The sequence below is a fragment of the Carassius gibelio genome, chromosome B10, assembly GCF_023724105.1.
Source record: "Carassius gibelio isolate Cgi1373 ecotype wild population from Czech Republic chromosome B10, carGib1.2-hapl.c, whole genome shotgun sequence".
Taxonomy (NCBI): Eukaryota; Metazoa; Chordata; class Actinopteri; order Cypriniformes; family Cyprinidae; genus Carassius; species Carassius gibelio.
The window spans coordinates 20,137,888-20,160,770 of NC_068405.1; the positions used below are offsets into that span (position 1 = coordinate 20,137,888).

Below are 22,883 nucleotides of genomic sequence, written 5' to 3' on the forward strand. Positions count from 1 at the left end.
CCCTTTGGCATCATGAATTGTTAGTCACATGGCATTTACAGCTCGGCTGATTGGTTCAAAACAACCTGGCAGCTTAATTTAGCACCCATGATCTAAAATGAATTGAATTTCGAGTTCCCAGTTAAAAGTTCCTACTGGAAACTTGGAATTTCTGACTTCAGAGTACAAATGCAATGCATGTGACCATATCCCATTCAGCTTGATGATGTTGTGAATGATTACAGATAAGCAACATGCAAATAATAAGCAGATAGATTTAATTGAAGCATCTGAATACATGTAATGTATTGTGAGTGAGTGATCAATTTGAAAAAAGTCAGTTCGGTAACAGGACCTTGACGTTGTGAAAGAAAGCATCTGGGTAATTTGCAAATAAAACCTCAAACTGAAATCTCCTCTGTAGACACACACCCACATACCTCTTCATAAAAGCCCTCAGGAGGCAGTCGGATGTGTCTGTTTGGGGGAGATAAAAACTCGTTCACCGGATCCCATGAGCTGGAAAGTTGGCGCAACACAATCTGGCAGTCACTCTACTCCTATAACAAGCACTGCCACTAACTGAGTACGAGAGAGAGAGAGAGAGAGAGAGAGAGAGAGAGAGAGAGAGAGATGGAGAAGAGAGAGAGAGCGGAAGAGGTGCTGGAAGAGAGAATGAGAGAATCATTCATTAATAGAATATTACACTTTACAGTTGGGTAGTTATGTACAGTTATCAAGCCCACGATTGATATAAACTTAGTCCCTCCAACATTTAAGTTTACACTTTGTAGACCTAATGAGGGAAAGTATAGTTTAGATGCCTTGACCTTTTTGCAGTTTATTTAAATTGTCCTGCAGTGTGACATTTTCTGAAGTAAATATCCCATGCAGTCTTCTGTTTATTGCACATGTGGACCTTCTGGGAAATTCTGTCAAATCTTGTGCTATTGCTAGAAGAGCTAAATTATAAATGTATGTTTTAATGGATGCTTTATATATCGGTACCTAATTGTTTTGTTATGAATCGGTATTGTTGAGATTGGATATTCAGTTGTGCTTGCTTATTTTCCATTATTTTTTCACTTAGATTTACATTTGCCATCATCTAACGGTCACATAATAATAATAATAATAATAATAATAATAATAATAATAATAAAACTAATATAATTGAATATAAACACTAATATAAATATAAAATAAATATGATTTTCTTTTGACAAAATCCAGAAAAAACACATTTATAAAGGTTAAAAATTGATTTGCATTTCAGTGAGTGAAATAAGTATTTGATCTCTTACCAACCAGCAAGATTTCTGGCTCCCACAAATACATTTTTTGGTTGATATTCTGTCTCTATCTGTTAAAATAATGTTACCATAAAAAATTGCAGACCCTTCATTTCTTTGTAAGTGAGCATACTATTATATAGTGAATAATATAGTACAGAGTAGAACAGTTTCAGGCATTTATCAGCTGTTGGTCATTACATGACAATAATTATCGGCTTATCGGTATTAGTCCGAATTTTTCTATTAGTGCATCCATGAAAAAAATATTGCATGGAAAAAGTAAGATATGTTCACTAATATGAAGTTATGTAAGTACATTTTAATTTTTGGAATAAATTTTAAGAATATTGTTCAAAACGGATTCAGATGGAGTATGAAAAAATTCACATCGCAGGACACTGCTGTGAATTTCACAACTGCCTGATTGTGACTGATGACACTTCAAATGTAAGAACAGATTTTACCTCTTTTGGCAATTAATGGACTGTTTATGCAGACATATGCTGTACATCATCAGCCTGATAAAAGCATGACTTTTTCATATGGTCTGTATTAAGCTTTTTAGATTAGACGGTTAGACGGGTCTCCCCCAATCTTCCATTATCCTCTTAAACGTTGTAACATGTAAATGGATCTCTGTGTCTTCAGTGACAGTGATATTCTTTGTTGTGCAGCAAGATTGTTTGCAAGTAGAAAGATTGCGCTCCAAGGAACAATCAATATATTTTAAGCAGCAGGAAGTAGGCAGAGGATGTGGAAGTCCCTTGTGTCTAATCCACGTGCAAAATACAAGCGCGTACTTAACCAGTCTAACCAGTCTTTACGCAATTAACAAATTGTGCGATTCATAAATGTTTTATGGCGTGAGCTTGTCTTTGAAGCATTCTGATGTCACTGGGATCTAAACAAACGTCAGTAATCAAATCAGCCATTTGTGAATTGTGCGGCTTTAATTATCGTGCTTTAAAAGAAACTTTGTGCTTTGAATATCAAGTCCTAATCACAGCAAATGATACGCATGCACGCTCTTTTGTTAAAACATAGCAGTATTTATGCCCCAGGCATGGGCAAAAATGTAAGCTTGATTCATTACCAATTATTATATTGTAAAAATAAGAGGAATATGTTTTTGCTGAGGCTGTTTTTGGCGGTCTTTTGAGATTTTATGTATGCACTGTGTTCTATTCAAACTGACATGAGAGCTAAAGCCCGGGCAAAACTAATAAAAATAAATGCCTGGGCAAAACTAATAAAAAATTCAAACGGTGGAACTGCACGGCTCATAAATTTACTCATAAACTCCAGATACCGCGTCAGTTCATTTGTTTCTTTATTTGATTCATCTCTAGCACGGTCCATTTCATGGATTGCCGCACGTCTTCCTCTGAAAACCATGTTTCTTTCTGTCCACTGTGCACTGATGCAGTTTAAACACAATGTGATTTAGCCAAATAGGATATGTTCCTCCATTAACAGCCTTTATTGGTTCTGCAACAGCATTTTTTTACCAACCAATCATAGGCCAGACCCTAGCTCTAGCCTTACAACTCTTAAATCTGAGGAAAATTACACGTTTATAGTCAAGTCAAGTGATTTTGATGAAGATTCAACTGCTGGGCAAATTCGTATTTGTCTTTTTTTACTTACTAACGACAACAGGGAGATATTATTTGCGATAATGCAAAAAAATAAAAAAGCCAATGAAACACAGAAAGTCTGTATTTTATCACTTATTGTATTGCTACAGAGAATGATGGGTAGTATAGTTTGTTTGCCAAAATCTTTTAGTTAATAAAGCAGTTAAATGAGTAGTGCTTCCTGGCTAGCTTTGTTGCTAACTGTACATAAAAATAAATTGTACAATCAGAATTGACTTTTAAAAATTTTGATTCTGACTGGACAACAGGACTGTTGACAGGGCCAGCCAAGTGTGTTGTTCCAGGTTCATGTCATTTAAAATTCAGCACAATGTAGTGATCAAATATACATAAATAAGCCCCATGGAAATTGCGGGAAAGATTTTTTCTTGCAAGTGAACACTCAAATTGAAGAAACATTAATTTTAAGTGTAATCCTGTCTTTTAAAACAACTTTATCTTTTATTAAATTAATCTAATGCGGTCTTCTCAAAATTTGAACTTAACCCTTTAAGTGAAGTTCACCAATTGCTAATTGATTTAAGTGTTTCTAGTCAGTAATTTACTTTGATTGGCTCTTATCTAAATTATAATCATCATCATCATTAATTATACTGTCATCATTTGACTGACTGAGTTAAACATGATTTAAACAAGTGCTCCTTGGTTTCTGCATAAGCTTATCAGAGTGGAGCAACATGGCTTTTATTAAAGTCTTCAAAGGAAGTCCTAACCAGTCTACCTGTAAATGCTCTCAAAACATCATAAACTAGCAATAGAGTGCAGATAAGATGTTTTTGCAGGCTAAAACTTGGAAATGCATTAGAATGTTGGCACTTCTGGTTCCATTGTCCCAAAATGCCTGAAATAAGGTCTGTGGTTAACAAAAGTTCAAAATGGTTTTTTACATTTTATTATATCACATAAAATACATTAATAATGCCCCCTTGTCACCTTTTCTGTAAAGCTTTTAAGCTTGTCTTGAAAAAGGCAGTTGTTAGCAAGTGCCTGAATGGGACTGAAATGGACTGAATGAATACTGGAAGAGTTGTCTGAAACTTAGTGATGGTGACATTTAGATTTTTACTTCTGGCAGCTGTATTTAGGCTTCAAAACACGTATTTGTGTTCATTTGTAAAGATTATCATGACAAACCAAATGTGTCAGAATCGTAAACTTTTGTTTTCACAGAGCTCACTTTTGGCAACAATCCAAAAGTCGATGGAAAAATCCTATTGGGTTTTTTTGTTGAGGAAACCAAGGTGATGCAAACTTCTAGGCTGGCTAACAAAAATATGTAATCACTGCAGCACTCTATTTGCAGATCCCTCTTTTGAATTAATTCAAGTCCAAGGGCTTTCTGGGTATTCCCCCAAGCTACATAGCTTAGTATCACAGACAATATTATGAAGTTCATTGCTAAGCTTTAGCTTAATTAATGATGTATCTTTCTGCATAATTAGCTGCAGTGAAAACATATGGATTCATTCAGATCAAAGAGACAGTGTGGTATTTCGTAACTGATCACTTAGAGATATTAACCTTACATTTGTGATTTTTTTTAAATCCAGAAATTCAAGGAAATGTGACATTTCAAGTAACATTTAATTAGGACAACTTGATGCGTTTTTATTAACTGTGACATTAGGGTTTACCGTGTGTCATTTAGCCTGGAGGGCCTGTTAGATTGTTTTTGGAGAGTTCAGAGTGATAATAGATGCTCGTGTGCATGCTCTAAGGCAGTCTGTTTCATTACCGAATATCATCTCACCTGCACAATAGGGAATTTTACCCTCCTGGTCTGCATTGTCAAGCACTGACAGACCCCCTGTGGATTTGAAAAGAGAGACGTTAGAACATCAAACGCTGAGTTGAGCTCTCAGAGATCCACTGTAGAGAATGCAGTGACTTCTTCAAATACGCTGTGGAGGTCTTTTAAAAGCTACATAAAAGAGCTGAGGTAAAAAAAAAAAAAAATGGAGGGCTGTTGGTATTTGATGCTGCCAAGAAGTGAAAAACCTGAGAATGATTCGAGTTCGAACTTCTAATCTGTTTGGAAGTGGCGAGCAGCACGAGGGCAGTGGACTTTAGCTCCTCTGCATGGTTCCTGATAGTTGTTTTGCAATTAGACTTCATTTTCCTTACTCTTTTAGTTCCTGGAAGTGCTGATTGCACCTCGGACTACCTGTCAAGGCTGAGATTCTTGATCACTGGCCTTGAGTAAACCGTACACTTTTTAAAGATGATTTAATGACATGTCTTGTACCCACAGCGCTCACAATTGTACTATTAGTGCAGAGGCAGATGGGGGACTAATTTAAGTGTCACTCTGCGTTGAATCCACTTGAATATTAAGTCTTTGTGCTTCCTTCCACATGCTCGGAGGATATTCCATGGAGTTGTATGCATGACAAAAGCGCTGGAGTCTGAATGTGAATAACATGATACAAAGTCAGATAAAAATTAAAAATAAATTATTAAATTCAAGGCAACACTCTGGGTTCTTTCTATGAGGATATGAATGGGATGAGAAGACTGTGAGTGTCATTGAAAGAGATTTTCTATATTAGAGACTTTGTGTGAGTGGAACTGAGTGAATGAAAACAACAAACCACCAATCGCAACAAAAAAAAAATTCTTAAAATTTGAAGGTATCTAAACATGATGACTGATTACAAATAAATATATTTTTGATTTGCAAATTTTTTTTTAATCTCAAAGGTTAGCATACAGTATTTACACAGTAATTTCTACAGAATTTCTTCACATCCTTTCATCTGTTTCCAAACCATCCCTTGCGCAATCTGGTGGTTGTTTCGTGAATTATTTTAACACGCGAATGACGCCATGGCCATGCAGCGGCGGTACACGCGGCGGCATTACCCATTCTGGTTGTCCACCTCCTGTTTTTCTACAGTATGTTAAAGGGATTGTGAAATGCAGTTTCAGACTTTTTTTATGCTTCTTAATCCTAATTTTCACTCTTTGTGAAAAACACTAAATTTTAAGGGGCGTTACCAATAATGGTAGCAAACACCCACTACTGTGATTGGCTGATATTATTGCATCATATCTGCACCATACTTTAACGCTTATGTCAAAAAATTTAAAACAACTTACTCATGTAGTTAAATAAATTGACTTTTTTTGTGGAGTGTGTTTTTAATTTCTTAAAAGTGTTGATGGATTTGCCATTATATCTGCATTACTTCACCTGTAATCGGGACTTAAATTTGGTGTCTTCATAAATCAATTCTACCTATAACTTAAAGTGTGCACAGTCTGATAATTATATTTTCTAGATTATATGTGAATACCCACTTCAAAACTGATCTTCTGATCTTATGGTAAACTCTGGATATACTATATTTCAGTCTGTTTTTGTGTGCACTAAATGTGTCATTTCTTTCATACCAGTCTCACAGCTTTATTACTTATAAAATCATATCTCCAGGTTGATGTGTCCAGGTGAAACATGAATAGACAATTTGCACAAGGTGCAACAATCTATTCATTCGACATCATTAAATTTGCTGTCATAAAAGGTGACTCACAGCTTCATCAAAGGATCTAAATGTAATGGTGACTGGTCCAAAATAGCCCACATTATTAGCTGTGTTTCACAGAGAAACATAATTTCCTGTAGCCTCTTCTTTGCCGCATATGTGAGCGTACCACCTCGTAGTCCAGAGCTTCTTTGGCCCACTGACAGATATAAAATGTCATGTTGCAAAAAGCAACAGAATGACAACAGTTATTATTTTTTTTCTCACATCCCATCAGAATAAAAACAAAGACGGCAACCCATTGCCGTCATTCCACCACAGTTCCCATGGACCTGTCAGCACCCAAGCTTTTCTGTGAACGCAGCACCAATCATCTTTTTCGACTCTGCCGATGAAATACTACTGCTGGCCATTCCAATGCTTTAAACATCCGCTGATATTTTATTTATCTCTAGCAGACAGGATCCAAATGGCGAGAGATTTGCCCATCCTGAGAGATATATTGAGGAAGACACCTGTCAACAGCCTCATCTCTCAGAATGAAATATTTCCGTGAAATTTTGATCATAAACCTTTAAAACTACTCTTTCAAATCAGATCTGAATTTGGCAGGTGTTTTATATGCAGTACGGCTGGTTCTCCAGAGGCGATTTAAGCCATAACCATGGGCACAAAAACTTGCATGAAAAAGATAAGTGGAAAACACAATGAAACAGGACAGAAAGTTTATTTATATCAGGTTTATTTAAGACACAAACACATTTTTAAGATGCTGTGTCAATTTAAAAACTGTGTTTTTCACTGCAATAATACGTCTTATATTAAAGGTACAATTTGTAAGATATTTGCAGTAAAATATCCGAAAACCACTAGGCTAGTGTATTTTGTCCAGCTGATTACTAACAATATCTCTAATTTTTTAAACTACTTGTAAATCATGAGAAAATTCCCATTCTAAACAGTGACAAGGGTCAAGATTAGTATTATGTGGCATACACGACAAATGCGGGGCATTGCGTCTCTAGACCCTCTGATCCATAGTCTGATCGCGTCTTTGCATTGACTTTGTATGTAACCTACAATACTCATGCAAATCGTTGAACTCTTGTTTGCTATGTATGCCCAATTATTGTATTAGAAGACAAAAAATCCCATCATTACACGCTCCTTCTTAGCGTCATCAAACCACATGATTGTTATTGTTTTGGTAGTGCGCCCTCTAGTGACAGGTCCTACAACCTGTACCTTTAATGAGAACTTTTTTCCTCATGATTGTGACTTATAATATATTTCGCAATGTGTTTTTATATTTCTTTATGAAGATTTTAATTCTCCTAATCACAATAATATATATATATATATATATATATATATATATATATATATATATATGTACAGGTATATATTGTAATTGGAAGTTTTACTCATTTGCGACTTGTATCATACGATTTCGAGTTTATATACAGTGTGACTATTTTTATATATATATGTTTTGTCCTCAGAGTTAAAAACTAGCTTCTATACTACTGGATCCTTTACATATTTCTAATGAATTTTAAGAATAGCAGTTTAAGTAAAATAAGATCTGCTGTAAACTTTACCTGAAGATACTTTCCCATTTTGTTCTAAAAATACATCATCACTGGAATTAATAAACAGCAGACAGGACCGATCTCTTTTTGATATTATTTGTGGTTCATTTCATGCTTTAGAAATGTGATGTTATTTCCGGTAAGGGAGCATAGTGAGTGCTGATGCATTGTGGGATTTTTCAGGGAGCGAACATTCCAGTGCACAGAAGGGATTTCGCGATTGTGACAGCCCTAAAAAAGCAGACTCCCTGATCATCTAATGATGTCCCATACATTCTGAGTTGGATTTTCATGCTAAACATGGCCAAAGTAAAAAAAATAATAATTATTTGGACGTATGATGGATCATTTCTGTGCCAAATACACTCCTTCCAGGTTTGTATAAGTTTCAGAACATTTTTTTTTTCCATCAAGGCCCCACTTTTTCTGTGGTTTCTCTCTTCGGATGATCTGCCCGTAAGACCAGACTGAGACCTGAGTAAGTTATTCATAGATTTTTGAGGATTTCAGGACCCATAAAGATAGACTCTTGAGATTAAAATTTCTCTGACTGATGAACATTAGTCAGATATTGTCCCATGCGTACACTGTGGCAATTCAAATACATATTTATGAATATCGAACAGAACATAAATAAATGAAACACAGGAAATGAGATCAGTAAAGTACATGAGCCATTGGAGAATAAAACTATTTTCATAATCTGTTGAATTATTCAATATAATGTTAAGCCACATAGTTCTGAAATAGTTATACACAATCTCTATCTGTCACCCTGCTTGGAAAGGTCTATTTTCTGAAGGAACATGGCAGGTTTAGATGATAATACAGACCAGTTTTGGCCACAGTAAAAAAAAAAAAAACTAAAGCAGTTAATAACTTCAGTCTCTTGAAACTTCAACTATCAACACTTTAAATGTTTCATGCATAATTTTTAGGCAGCTGTTCCACGTCATGTCTAAGTGATTCATTTCCAATGTCAGATGGCACTGAAAGAAAATGTATTGTCTTCTGCCAGGTGACCTAAACACGAGTCAAAGGTGTTTAATGATTTTTAGAAACACTTGCTGAATCCTCATATTTTACATTCAATATCTTGTTTCTTTTAGAAAGAAAACGATATGATGTATATATAAAAGCCCAGTTTGCCTGACTGCGATAAAACATTTCCTTCTGCATATCTGAAATTTTTTCACTTGACACAGAAGGCCTGCAAATTCAAAAGAAGTTCTGCAACTGAAATTAGTATGTTTGATTAGTTTCTATTCATAGTCACTTGGTTATTGAAAATAAGAGTGACTGATGTCTAAAAATACCAATGAAAAGCTGAGGTTGAAGTTCATGTGTTTGTGTCTTCTGTAGTGATGTTGAAAAAAATGTCATGTTAAATAATAAAACTGAGTGTGATTTTGAGTTTCTGCAGATTTTACTTTTTTACCTTTTTTTTTTACATTTTTTTAAGGAATACATTTTAGGGTACATAATATGTCAGTATATTTTCTAAATGTAAATGTCTAGGAAATCTAATGAGTTTGAGATACAACTTCGTATAGATTACCGTTACTTTATAATTCATCTAAAAAAAAAAAAAAACTCACCTACAGTATAATATGGAATTATATTTGTACTGTATCTTTTAATGACAGTGCAAAAAAAGTGCCGTCCTTTGTGTGTTTTTTTCTTCTTGTTTTCCAGTAGAGATGCTTAATTTAAGCATAAACTCACTTCAATTTCTAAGTAAGACTTCATATAATGAGTTTGCATCTCAAGTAGCCATGTATCTTGATTTAAGGATGTTTAGATATTTGTAATGGAAAACAAGACAAAAATGCAATGGTTTTTAGTATTATTATTATTTTTTTTTTTTTTGCAGTGCATACAAAATTTAAATGTCATGAGTTGAACATTTCTGCTCCGATTTAAAAACATTTTAAGCCCTTATTGGTGAAAATTTTAATGAACACTTTTTAATGCCCACAGAAACTCTGTTTTATTCATGCATTTGAAATTGGAAACAATATGGGGGAAGCGATTCAAAATAAGTTGTTTAAGACAACACTGACTAGAAACTACCCATTCCTGGTCTCAAACGATTCATTACACATTTTATCCGAAATGCAAACACTGTCTGTCTTTATAATCTTTCATTAAAATCTAATTCCTATTTTAAAGGGGGGGTGAAATGCTATTTCATGCATACTGAGTTTTTTACACTGTTAAAGAGTTGGATTCCCATGCTAAACATGGACAAAGTTTCAAAAATTAAGTTGTACGTTTGAAGGAGTATTTCTGTTCCAAAAATACTCCTTCAGGTTTGTCACAAGTTTCTGAAAGTTTTTTTCGAGTATGGGTCTGTGTGACGTTAGATGGAGCGGAATTTCCCTATATGGGTCCTAAGGGCACTTCTCCCGGAAGAGCGCGCGCTCCCGTATAGCAGAGCATTGAGAGCACAACAGACATTCACTGATCAGAGCGAGAGCGTTGCGAAATGTCATAAAAGAAGTGCATTTTTGGTTGCCAGGGCAAGACAACCCTGCGTAGATTACCAAAAAAAAAAAAAAAAAACAGCATTAAGGGACCAGTGGATGGAGTTTATTTTTACAGAGCATCAACGGAGTTGTGCAAGTGTTTGTGTTTGTTCCCTGCATTTCGAAGATGCTTGTTTTACAAACAAGGCCCAGTTTGACGCCGGATTTGCATATCGTTTATTTCTTAAGGATAATGCAGTCCCAACGAAAAAGGGCGTTGAGTAAAACTGCTTCAAATATCTCTGTGTTGTTAACTTAGCTATCGGCGCGTAAACACATCAAGTAAACAACATGCGATGTTGTCATCAAACTGCACTTTCCACATGTACAGCTTAAAAAAAAGACGACAAAGAGGAACTTAGTCATTTTCCAAAATCGCTAAGCAAATATATACAGTTTCAGTACATACCACATCTGAATCTGACTGTTAGCCATGGTTTGTTTTGTATGATGTTTTTTTCCTCACGGTAATGTCACAGCTTCCAAACACTCTCAACGCAAAAGCCTACTCGCGCTGGTGATTCTTTAGCTCCGCCCACACGTCACGCCTCCAGCCGGTCGTGTTTTTCCGGGAAAAATCGGTACAGACAATCTTTCTCTTATGAAAATAATAAAACTAAAGACTTTTTGTAGTTATGAAGGATGCAGTACTACTCTATAGGTACTCAAGATTAACAGGATATTGAGTGAAAACGAGCATTTCACCCCCCCTTTAAAGAAACATTTTAGGTTGATCTCACCAGTTCCTTGTATTTTTCAAATCCTCACTTTAATTTTTACGATCCTGTCAGTTTCCTATGGATAAAATTACATCCCACCCTACAGTTTTTCTCATATTGTCTTGTTTCATTTTAAACATGTCAGATTATAAAAGTTATGTTGGGCACATTGTTTCATGATGTCTTTAACTGAATGGTTGGTAATGAACTGACTGAGTACTGTTGATGATAAATAGCGATAAAGCTATTATATCTAAATAAGAATAGACCATGAATGAGGAAGCCTTTGTTTCTCCAGCTTACTCGCTATAGTATGTTTTCATAATGTGATATTCAGAAATTCATGAGCTTGTACATTATGTTGCAAAAATGATGGCATATTCACTGAGGAATAAAGCCATAACAAACATAGTATGTCATGATGACATGGTTATTAAACTGAGATTTAGACACAGTCAGAGGTGAACATGTAGTCACATACAGTCTGTCACAACAGACGTCTGTTGCACCACAGTTTGATAGCAAGTAAATGAAGCAAGAAAAGAGATAAGTTTGTGTATGATACTGTAGGAACTCATTCATTCAAAGTAAAGTCAGATTCAGGGGACCTTTGGCACGAATAATGTCTGTAGTGTAAATTTAATTTTGGTTTATGTGGGCATGTATGTAAAATATACCTGACAAAATTGTTATTGCTTTAAAATTATCTTGTACTTTTTTCAAATGTGCATAAAATATCGTTTGGGGTAATGCTAGGAAATGTAAAGGACCAGCCTATATATTAAGCTATATAAGTTGTGCCTTGACTCAAATATGCAGCATGTTAATTTAATAAAACCACTTAAGAGAAGCAAATATCTATAGGCTGTTAATTGAGCTTTAGATGACCATCAGCCCAGTCCAGAGGTGTTTAATTAACAGCAGTGTGCTAACAGGTTGGGTAGAAGTTCATGAAAAGACTGAGGAAGGCAGTTAAAACAAGTGCAAGCATTGCTTCTATCATCATTCTTCATAGGATGGAGTCTGAGTTTTGGAAAAAGACTTAGAAATCCACAAAAAGACCTACATACACAGTGAACCAGTAAGATATATAGAAAGAAAAGTAGCACAACTATAATGAGTAGTCAGTAAAACTGTGAGAAGACATGAGTTTTCAGTGTCGGTTTCTGCTTGTTTTACTGATATGTCCTGACAGGAGGTAGGTAGCACAACCTACATTCTGTCAGTCAGCCTCTTTGATTTCAAAAAGGAAACATGAATCCAGAATGTTTGAAGAAATACCTTTGGGCAATGTATTGTATTTATATACAATCAATAGCTAACACATGTTCTGTCACATCGTCCTATAAGAGAATTTGCAGCTGTCATAAAATCTGAAATAAGGAAAAATCCTTTTTCTTTGGCCTGTGCTTTATTGAACCCTGACAAGCAATTGAAATTGTCAAGAAGAGCTTACAAGACTTGCCAATTTTAATTGTTGGCAAAAAGTTTTCAAAAAGCTATCTCTATGCACGGTTGGGTTACTTTTAACTAGACTAGTTTTTATTTGGTAAGTGGTTTCTTATTTTTAACAAACCAGCAAGTACAAAAAAGTATAGCAGGACAGATTAGTTGCTTTATCTACAGATGTTTGGTTAGCTTATTTTTAGCCCAACTAGCCCAACTTTTTCAGCCCTTTTGTTTTGCAGCTTTTAATTTTCATTGAAACTGAGTGAAAATGTGAATGTGCTTTGTTATCTATCCATTTGGGGTACTAGTTATGCTATTTTTAAACCAACTATTTTTTGTACTTTTCCTTTTTACAACTCAGCAAGTTTGAATGCGCCAGTCTCACGAGGACAATTTAAATAGCAACGGTCTTCAGAGGTTAGACACTGCAAACAAAGATGTTTATCTGATTGGGTTATCACAGTATATAGTCTGTTTGCAACCCAACTACAGTTATTTATTTATTTATTTCAGTTAGTATGATTTACCATCGCATCCCGTAACATTATTGCGATGGTAAGACACTGAAACCCCCAAAACAAAAACATTTACCTCAAGAATTTGCTTCAGTTTGGCACGGCGTTGTAACGACGGTGTTCACAAACCATCCAGCTCTCTTTCCTAAACTGAAAATGGTGATAATTTAATTCGTTAAATCATATTGTATGTCTATTACTTGTGTCAGAGACACTCTATGAGGAGCTGGGAGGAGGAGACGGGGGAAGGAGGAGCAAAGCAGTTCAGTGCTCTCCTCTCCACGCCTGCCTCATCCTCCGCTGAGTGAAGGAGAGAGTGAGAGAGTATGGAGCCAGCCAACTGTGAGTGAGCCGGACACTGATGCGCTCTGAACGGCAGAGTGAGAGAACGCACACCGTCTTCGAGACACAGCGCATGAACAGCTCATATAGACTACATTTAAGCACTAATACTAGTACAAGCAAGAAGAAAGAGCACAGAAAAGAAACAGGACAGGACCTCCAAAAATAAAAGAAAGACCGTTTGGAAGAACGCGCTCCTAACTTTGAAGGACCGCAGTGAGCGCGCTTCACTGCCTCGGTAACCACCAAGAGATCCTCACCGACTCCAGCGATGCGCCCCGCGGTGCTGCTGCTGCTGCTGCTGATGATCCCCGGGCTGCTCGGGTTCGGTATGTCAACGGAGTTTTTACAAATACTCTACCCATCATATTCACCTGTCAGTTACTTTAAAACGTTTAGACGTTTAGACGCAGAGTGCCTGACCACATGATGGGATGTTGTTTACTGAAAAACAAATAAACTAATAATAATTATATATATATATGCTACTAAATGATTTGTAGTGTTACCTGTCTTGTGTATTTCGCATGCTAAGGTATTAGTTTGTGGTGGTTCGCCTGTTTTATTTTAGGTTTATATTGCAATGTTTGCGGCATCAGCTGTGTCACGGACATGGCAACCACATGATATTGTTCTAATCAGTGCAGACATTACTTTGCAACTTTTCTTTGGGTTTCATGTGTAGTGCTCATTGTAACTTGATTTAGGAATGTATATTTAATCAGACGTAAACAAGCAGCATGCGAAGGTTTGGGGGTTCGGACCTCCCTGATTAAAACTCGAACCCTTCAAAATAAAGTCAACAAAAACTTTTCCTGCTTATACATATATTAAGGTCCATATGATTTTAATTTTCACGTTAACCAGAAAACTTACGATTGAAAACAGAAACTGTCTGAGCAGCAAACCATAAAAAAATAAAATAATTTAAGCGTAAATTATTGCATTGAAATTTGCCCTGCTAAAATCAATAAATTTGCACCCCATCACTAAAAAGCCAATTTGCTCACCTCTATTCAGTTTTGAAATATTTCCTGCCTAAAAATCTAACAGAAGGTGAGATGTGTACAGTATGTGTGAATTTTTGAAGGGTTTTGTTTAGGTTAGAATCCATTCTTAACCATTTCCATCTTCTTTGGTGATCTAAGCTTTTTTGGGTAGATATAACGGCAGAGATCACAGTCTGACACTCCTTTCAGCCCTCATTTGAGATTCTGTGTTGTTTGATTGTGTGAGCTTGAAATAACCCGCAGACGAACCCCTGAACACTCACATTTAAGGTCCAGCATGGGCCAAACTCCTCATTTGAATCTGAAACTGGCAATAAAGCCTCCGGTATAGCTCCCGCATGCACACTTGAGTGAATGAACATCAAATCTCAAGAGGCTTTCTGGTTTATTACTGCTTTTTATGAGACTGTTTGCCGAGATGTTAAGCCTCACAGGGCTGTTTCTTTTTCTTTTCTTTTTTTGTACCTCCCTCGTGTGAGTCTTGAGAGGCAGTGCTTTGCCATCAGTCTGAAAATCATTCTTTATGACCTGAGAGGAAACACTGACAGGAGTTTTGCTGCAGAGTTGTGTTTACGCCATATGCACATGGCGTTGCACTTCATCAGCTCAGAACTTCGAGTTTACACACTGATGATATGCTGCAACCCTCCTTCTGCTCCCATCAAGTTCGTGTTACCTGACAGCATCTCAGCAAGCCGAGATACGTTTCATGGACAGTTTCGAAACTATGCATAAAATTAACGATCACCTTCTTCCAGCCATCCATGCGACAGATTAATCCCAGTAACGGTTATTTATACTCGCCGTCAGAGAAGCTATTCCTCTGGTGAGCCGAGATGCTATCAGATGAGACTTGTGTTTGTACCAGTCCCTGGGGATGCTTTGTTAACCATGGCCAACTCTTGTGTTACAAATGAACGCCGGGTTTATTTAGCATCTCTTGCCAGTTGAATCACGGTGCTGTGTCCAGGGAAACAGAAGGAGAGGAAAAGTCGATGCGATCTGACACCCTTCATCTGATCCCTTTATCTGTGCCACGGCCCCGCTGTCTCCCCAGCAGTGAGGGGGAGCAGCAGATCTTTCCCCCGCAGCGACAGGGACAATCTCATTCACGCTTGGCCCAGACTCCACTTATAGCTCTCACCGAACAAGGAGCAGCCAAGGACCCCGTGAAACGGACCCTCGGGCAGACCGGCTCAAAGAGACTCAAGAGCGGTTGCCAAAATGAGTGCAACTCTTGAAAAAATGTTTCAGTTTTAACTCCGTCACAGAGAGTCACAGTGTGTTGAACTAAGCAAATATTGAATTTCCCAGATCCCGCCCACCGCACTCCACAACTTCCTGATTGCTGCAGAAGGCATCATGTTTCCTCTTTAAGTGTCATAAACACCATCAGCATTGTCAGCAGTGGCTTGCAGCCGTGGGGGCAGTGGAGCACTGCACAGTTTTGTGCAGCCCACATGCTGCCATACAAGATGCTGTCAACGCTTGCTAACAATTATATTGTAATCAGAGCTTGTCTTTCATAAAACATGGACTGTGGGGGCATCTTGGCTGTTGTTTGACAAGCTACCTTGGCCTTTTGTCTGTAAGCGGCTTGGGTTGTATTATGTAGGCTAGATTTTTACAGCTGTGGCACTCTGATAATGCTGGAAACTGAGTGCCTTTATGTGTATTTCTTTTTAATTCCAGATTATATTATTTCATGAGAGTTCTACACCCTCAGACTTTTTCTGTCAGCCTGGTCGGGCCAGTGGTTCATATTGTTTACATGCCCTGCCAAACATTGTTTGGGAGAAAAATAAAAAATGTATTGTTCACATTAATAATAGGGTTGTTACAACAACTAAATTGTAGATATTAGTGAATTAACTTAACACCTCTCTGTTGGTCTGGTTGGCCTAGTGATTCAGATTTTTTTATTTTCATGCCAAAATGTTTACTGGAACTAAGATATTGTTTGCATAATGTTTGACCCATGCAACTTTGTATGTTAATAAATAAGGTTGTCGCAGCCTTAAAAATTATAGATACAAATGAAATGTCACAATTGTCAATTCCAGTTTTGGCACCATAGCAAAAGCTATCAACTAATATAAAGTTCAAACATTATTCAAGACAAGTAAACGGTCATTAATAAAATAAAAACAAAATGGCTAACAAAAGCACAAATAAATACAACAGTACAAAGATACAAATGAAATAAACATTTATAGTTTGGTTTAACAGTAGTGTTAAGGTAAGAAATACTACAGAAAATGAAGAATTAAATCATCAAATAAAAAGTCTTCTTCACTGTATGAATTAAATATAAACTGATATATATTAGACTGCGGTCATTTTAAGACCTAATGCACAGTTTCAATATGTTAATACATCCTATTTAATCCCAACTTTTTACATTCATAACTGACTTTGTTTGAGAGGATATTCACCAAGGTGGACATTTTGGCATAATTCTGTCTATTCAAGTGTGATAAAATGCAAAAGAGAACTCCGTTTAGTACCCATGCATGCGCCGTTTGAGAGGTGGCTTTATGTAAGCGATTGCACAGAAAACTATCTCAGACTGTGTGAGATCTGAGTTTGCTTAAGTTCTCTTCCTCATCAGACTTGAATGGTTTAACATTGCTTGAATGTTTGCATTTGGCAAGACTTAAAGCCATGTGAATTTTGTCAACTGTCCTGAACAGCTTTGACGCTGACCCCGGGTCATCAGCCACTCTTTATTGTCACAACCTGAACATAGAAGGAATAATAAGGTCACCTCTAAAAGACTTGTATTTCTGTTCATACTGAAAATCCAGAAAGCCTCCATTGATGTTCATAATGCAGTATTATAGTGTTCGTTTGTGCTTTCCAAGGACAGCTTGTCCAGGAATTACAGATGCAAGGCTGTATATCTCTTTCAGTTGGTTGAAGCTTAAATTTCCTCCCACCTCTTTCTTTTATTTCACACATCTGTGAACTCTCCACAGCCTCAAAGCTGCATTTAAGCTTCACCCTGCAATGTGGTATTTAAGTGTAATCTGCTCTGTGAAGCACCCAGGTAAACACCAATTTTCTCCCAGCTGGTCTCATCCCTCTTGCTGTCCGGTTGAGCGTGATGGCTCGACTCAGGCCGGGTCAGCCCGGGAATGAGGCGGAGTGCGTTCCCGACTTCGACTCGGCCCATGCGAATGGGGGTCAGCCTCTATGTGCTCTCTCCTCTATTTGTTTTTTATGTAATTTGATTTGAGGCAGACAGAGATGGATTAGCCCATAAATAAGTGAAGAGAAAATCACAACTCAGAGAGATGGCAGAGATATAAAAAAAAAAAAAAAAAAGAGCTCTGTGTTATTTTCGCTGCATGGCTTGGCCATCATTCCCAGAGCATTTCCACAGATGCCGCCCGAGATGCATGGACAGCATTTGTAAAAGAAAAGAAAAAGGAAAGGCTATTTGTTACCAAGACTTTTACATTTTATCAGTGTTTCTGGCCACCGTACATCTTGCAAACTGACAGTTGGGAGTGTAGACACGCTGCTCTACTTGTCTCCGGGTTAATTAGATCACATTAAAGCTCGAAGGCTGTCAGATTTTCTTAAATGTCACTTAACACTTTCCATCAAAGTTTCTTCCTCCTCACCCACACTGAAGCATTGACAGGCCTAATGGGATCTAAGCAGGTAATAACAAAGTCATTTCTTGACATGTTTGTATATGAGCAACCCCGTGTGTGAGTGTGTGTGAGGGTCCCTGCTGTGTGTGTGGGTGGCAGTTCGTCTGTGTGTATATGAGCTTATTTTTCCTCGCTCTGCACAATCAATCATTTGATCATTTATTTCGCTCTCTAATTTGCTGAAGGGGGTAGTTTAAAAAAACATCAGCATCATTTTATTCTTGCACTGTATTGCGGCTATGAATCAATGTGACGCTGCCACATATTTGCGTCACATTGCATGCAGTTGTTTGGTTGTCGTGCTGACAGACTCTGCGAGATAGACTTAAATATGCCTGGCAAATTCCACTCGGATTTATGTTGTTGAATGTGAAGCGCTTGATCTGATAAGGGTTTCTGTGTCTGCGGGAAATTTATGCCACGGACAATTGCACACCTGGATTGACAGGTTTGGAGCTTGGAGTCTGGTGGCATTACATAGCGAGCCTGTTTACCGCAGCATGGATGAGTGCCACAATACAAGCATAAGCCTGGCTCATTTAAATGCAAATCAATCTTTTGACTACACAACAGCGATTGAGGGTGGGGTTACTGTCCTCTTACCTTTAGATAATTCTGTGTATGTTTTTCTGGGGTAACAATGCATCATTAACAGCTGCCGTTGTAACTTCACCTTCCAAGTCCCTGGATCGCTCTGTGGACACATTTGCGATAAGAGGCTGACGGTGTGCTTCAGAGTGACCAATTTCACAACACAAGATGCTTTACTGCAGAGGAAGGCTTCTGTCGGGAGTGTTGTGTGATCTGAACCCCGTGAGGCGCGGTTAATACTTCTTCATTATTTCGTGCTAGTAAACCGAATGCTTTGATGGCATCTTTTGATGGGAACTGCAAGTAGTCGCCACGGGAGCTTATAATAATTGTTCTCAGCATGCGTCTCTGTGTTGTCTCTCTTTGTTCGAGGCAGATTTGAAAGCCTTAAGGCATTTCCCATAAAGAACCTCTAATAATTTTCTTCTTGAAACAGGCCCAACACCCAAGTTTACTTTCCGGAGACCCGAGCGCTGGACTAGCAGAACCTCGTTATCTTGTGTGTGGTGACGTCTGCAGTGGTCCGATCCCTGTAAAACATGTGAAATGTTTCACTAACAATGAGTTATTTCCCGCTAGTCTGAAATCAAGAAGCCTTTGTGGCAACTCTTGAAATAGACGTAATTGTTTGTTGGAGACTTGTATAAACCTTAGATGTTTTAGCAGACTGGTTCCCTCGCGTTCTGTCTTGCGAAATCAAGTGAGATAAAGATGCATCTGGCAAAGCCTGTGAGACTGTGCTTTTATAAAACCTTGAAATTGAATCATTCCTTCACTCAGAAATCAAAAATAAAGTTGCCCGAGACTCAGCTGTCTGAGTGTTTGTCTTTGACTCACGTCTAAACCCCCAGACTACCTCGGAACAACTGAGCAACTTCTGTTGAGCGCAATACAGCCGTGTCTTTTTCAGCACAGTAAACAAGGCCATCTGTACATTAAGAAGAGCTCGTTTTGAATGGCTGCCTCAATTGCTGTGGTGCCATGATTTAATAAAGGAGAACTCTTATTCAATCAGCAGCACTGAAACTCACACATGATGCGTGGACGCATCCGTCCGGCACGCCTGCTTGGCCGCCGACCAAAGCTAAATGGTGCAGCTTGAGTGAATTGACTCCTCCTGATTCGAGTGAGCCAAAAAACACAAAACCAGCTTCTTTTAATCTCAGATACGTCCCGCGAAGGAATGAAGCGATGTAGGACGCTGGAGCCAATGCAAGATTCTGTTAAGATCCTGTCAGTCATCTGCGGTTTGAGCCGAGTATGGGTTGATAAACAGAAAATCTGAGCTAAGTGCAGTTTATTTTCACCTTATCAATACTGATAATGGTCTGTAATGAAGAACGGCTGGGCTGTAATCTTATAAAAGCCATGAAGTCAGATCAGATAGCACACAGACAGATCTAAAGAGCACAGTTTTTTTAAAAGTAGCCAGTAGGCTGAACCCCGTCTTAAGTGCGCTTTGAAAATTATTCATCTGTCGAATGACATCGCTTGAGGTACAGCAAAGCAGGTGAGACTGAAAGCGACTATGTGTTCTTGCCTGACAGCTTTTCAGGACTGAAAGCTCCATTTCCTGTTTGAAAGCTGCTTATTTTTTTTTTTATTTTTTTTTAGATTGCTGGAGAAAGATGAAACAAGGTTGAGAAGGAGCTGACAGACATGCCTCAACTTTGACAGGAAGAGTTTGATTCTTTTGTGAGACAAAAGGTTTCTGCAGCATCTTGATAACAGATATATATATATATTTCGAGGTAGAAAATTAACAATAACTCAACTTTACAGGTATTGATAGTTATTCAGCAGAAACAACAAAGACAACAGAGAGCCGGAGAGTGCAGTTGTAATCTTGAAACATCAATATTTATTGACAACCACAGAGTCCAGCTGACCTCTGCTAAATGGAAAGAAAATTATTTCTTCAGAGGTTCATATACAGCAGAATGGCGCTTGTATTTTCATGCTGCCGAAATGTTTCCCTTCAGGCTGCTAAACCTTCTCGAACTCCTCAGCTGAAGTTATTTCTCCAAAGCACTGCGAGAGGAATATGTTGTAGCTTTAAATGTTTATACTTGCATCAACAATTTCCAACAAAAAAAAAATGAATAAAATGCTCTTTGCTATGAATTATTGTGCGTCTCGGAGGGTCTCGGTAGAAAATCTGCATGAAATGATACATTACCCTGAATTGACTATCATGAGCCTTGACTGTATGTGGTTGTTTATCTTCCATTTAAGGTATGAATCTATTATAGAGGAAAACAAAAGAGGGCCACTTTCAGGCAACTACAATGCTTTTGCACAAATAAACATTTTAGAAAACAAAACTAGAGAGTCAGGTTTGTCCCATAGGCCCTAATAAAGCATAAATACATAATTAATAAGCTCTCCGTCAGAGGTCCTCACATGAGCGCCATCTAATGCCCTAAGCGTATGGAATGATGTAACACCATCTACACTTATTAAAGATCAAGGTCCCAGAGGATGTGACTAATGTAGGTGGCCTTCCAGCACTTACAACTTTCTAAATCAGAGGCAATGCTCTATATGTCTGAAGATGTTTTTTCATTTATTGTCGATTCCACAGCCCTAGCAGTTTTAGGAACATCCGCAAAGCTCCTTTTCAGGGACATGCATCAGTGCGAAGGGTTGGGAGTCCTGCTAAATCATCTTTGGCTTTGAAGCACGATCATCCCGAAGTGCATTTTTCAGGTAGAAGAGAATTTCGGCTGGAGACACTCTGGCTAATCTGAAGCCTTTTTCTTGGCTGGGAAACTTTCGAGGAGGGTGTTTTAACTTGGTGCCGCATTCTCCTGAACCCCTGCAGCTCCTGATTGCTTGCAGCCCATATATCTGCTCACTCTGAATTCATTTGTAGCTCTGCTATATGGCACGTATTGCTGAGCTGGTGGTTGTACCAGGTATGTGGTCCTGTTTCTGGCCCTTGGGGTTCCACGTCCTAGTGCTAATGGTCCAGCTCCAGTCTCTGCTGTGCGTAAGATGATGGAAGCAGGTTTGGTAAATAGCAAAGGCGGACTGCCGTGTTCAGACATCCCTAATGGGACTCTGGTGCAAATTATCAGCTGGGAGGTACAGATGACAACAGACGGGGAAAGAGGGAGACAAGACTAATGGTATTCCGTACTTGCATGTTTCCTTTAAATGGGACTAAAGGTGTGAAAACATTCTGAACAACAAATAAAACCACGAGAGTCCATTAGAATATCGTTCACAGCTTTGGACTTTCATTTCATGCATCTTCTCTCCGTGAAGACATTATCATATATCTGCTCTCACTCCAGGTGTCATATTGAGCTGAGAAACATAGAAACTCATTCCTTGCTGAGCGTATTAGGATTTACACCTCCTCTCGTCTTCTCTCACTCATTATTTTGATCCATTATCACACAAAAAAACATTCTTTTGAGGTGCAAACAGTCTTTAAGGAGTTTGAGTATCCTGTTAGACTCAGTGGAAGTTTTCAGCTCTTCTATACTGTAGCTCAGGAGAGTTGGAGTGTGATCAGTTATGTTTCTTTTAGAGGGGTCATTATGAGAGATCTCATTTTTCCTTCTAAGTACTATAAAAGCACATGGTAACTTTCAGATCTGAGAACTTTCTTCCAGAAAAAGACACTTGGCTGCAAAAATGGATTGACCTGAGCTGTTTTTTTTTCATCTTACTTTCTTCAATAATTCCATTGAAGTTACTGTTCATGTGAAAATCATTAGTAGAGTTGCATATGTGCCTAAGTTTCAATTTAATTCATTTAAAGACACATTTTGAATTAGGGATGTATGATATATCAGTACAGTTTTTGAATAATAGAAAGGTCTACTGGATAATGACAAAATTGATGTGCATGATTATTTATTTATTTATTATTATTATTTTTTTAGATTACTTTTGCCATCATCTTGTGCTCACTTAATCTTCAAAAACATTAATAGTACAATAATACTGTTGAAAATGATTTTTGCTAGGACCCAACCGGTTAATAATGAAATAATAAAAAGTGAATAGTTTTACTTTAATTAAAATATACTGCAGTAACCTTAAGG

At 37.7% G+C, this 22,883-nt stretch overlaps 1 protein-coding gene across 2 annotated transcripts in view; it reads left to right on the plus strand.

The window, feature by feature from the left end:
* Positions 1 to 13,485: 13,485 nt before the first annotated feature.
* Positions 13,486 to 22,883, plus strand: part of kirrel3a (kirre like nephrin family adhesion molecule 3a) — a 144,403-nt gene continuing 135,005 nt past the window's right edge. For both annotated transcript variants that reach the window (XM_052567391.1, XM_052567392.1), the window contains exon 1: positions 13,486 to 13,891. In XM_052567391.1, coding sequence (XP_052423351.1) covers positions 13,834 to 13,891 — 58 coding nt within the window. In that variant the 5' untranslated portion in view covers positions 13,486 to 13,833. The remainder of the gene's footprint in view (positions 13,892 to 22,883) is intronic.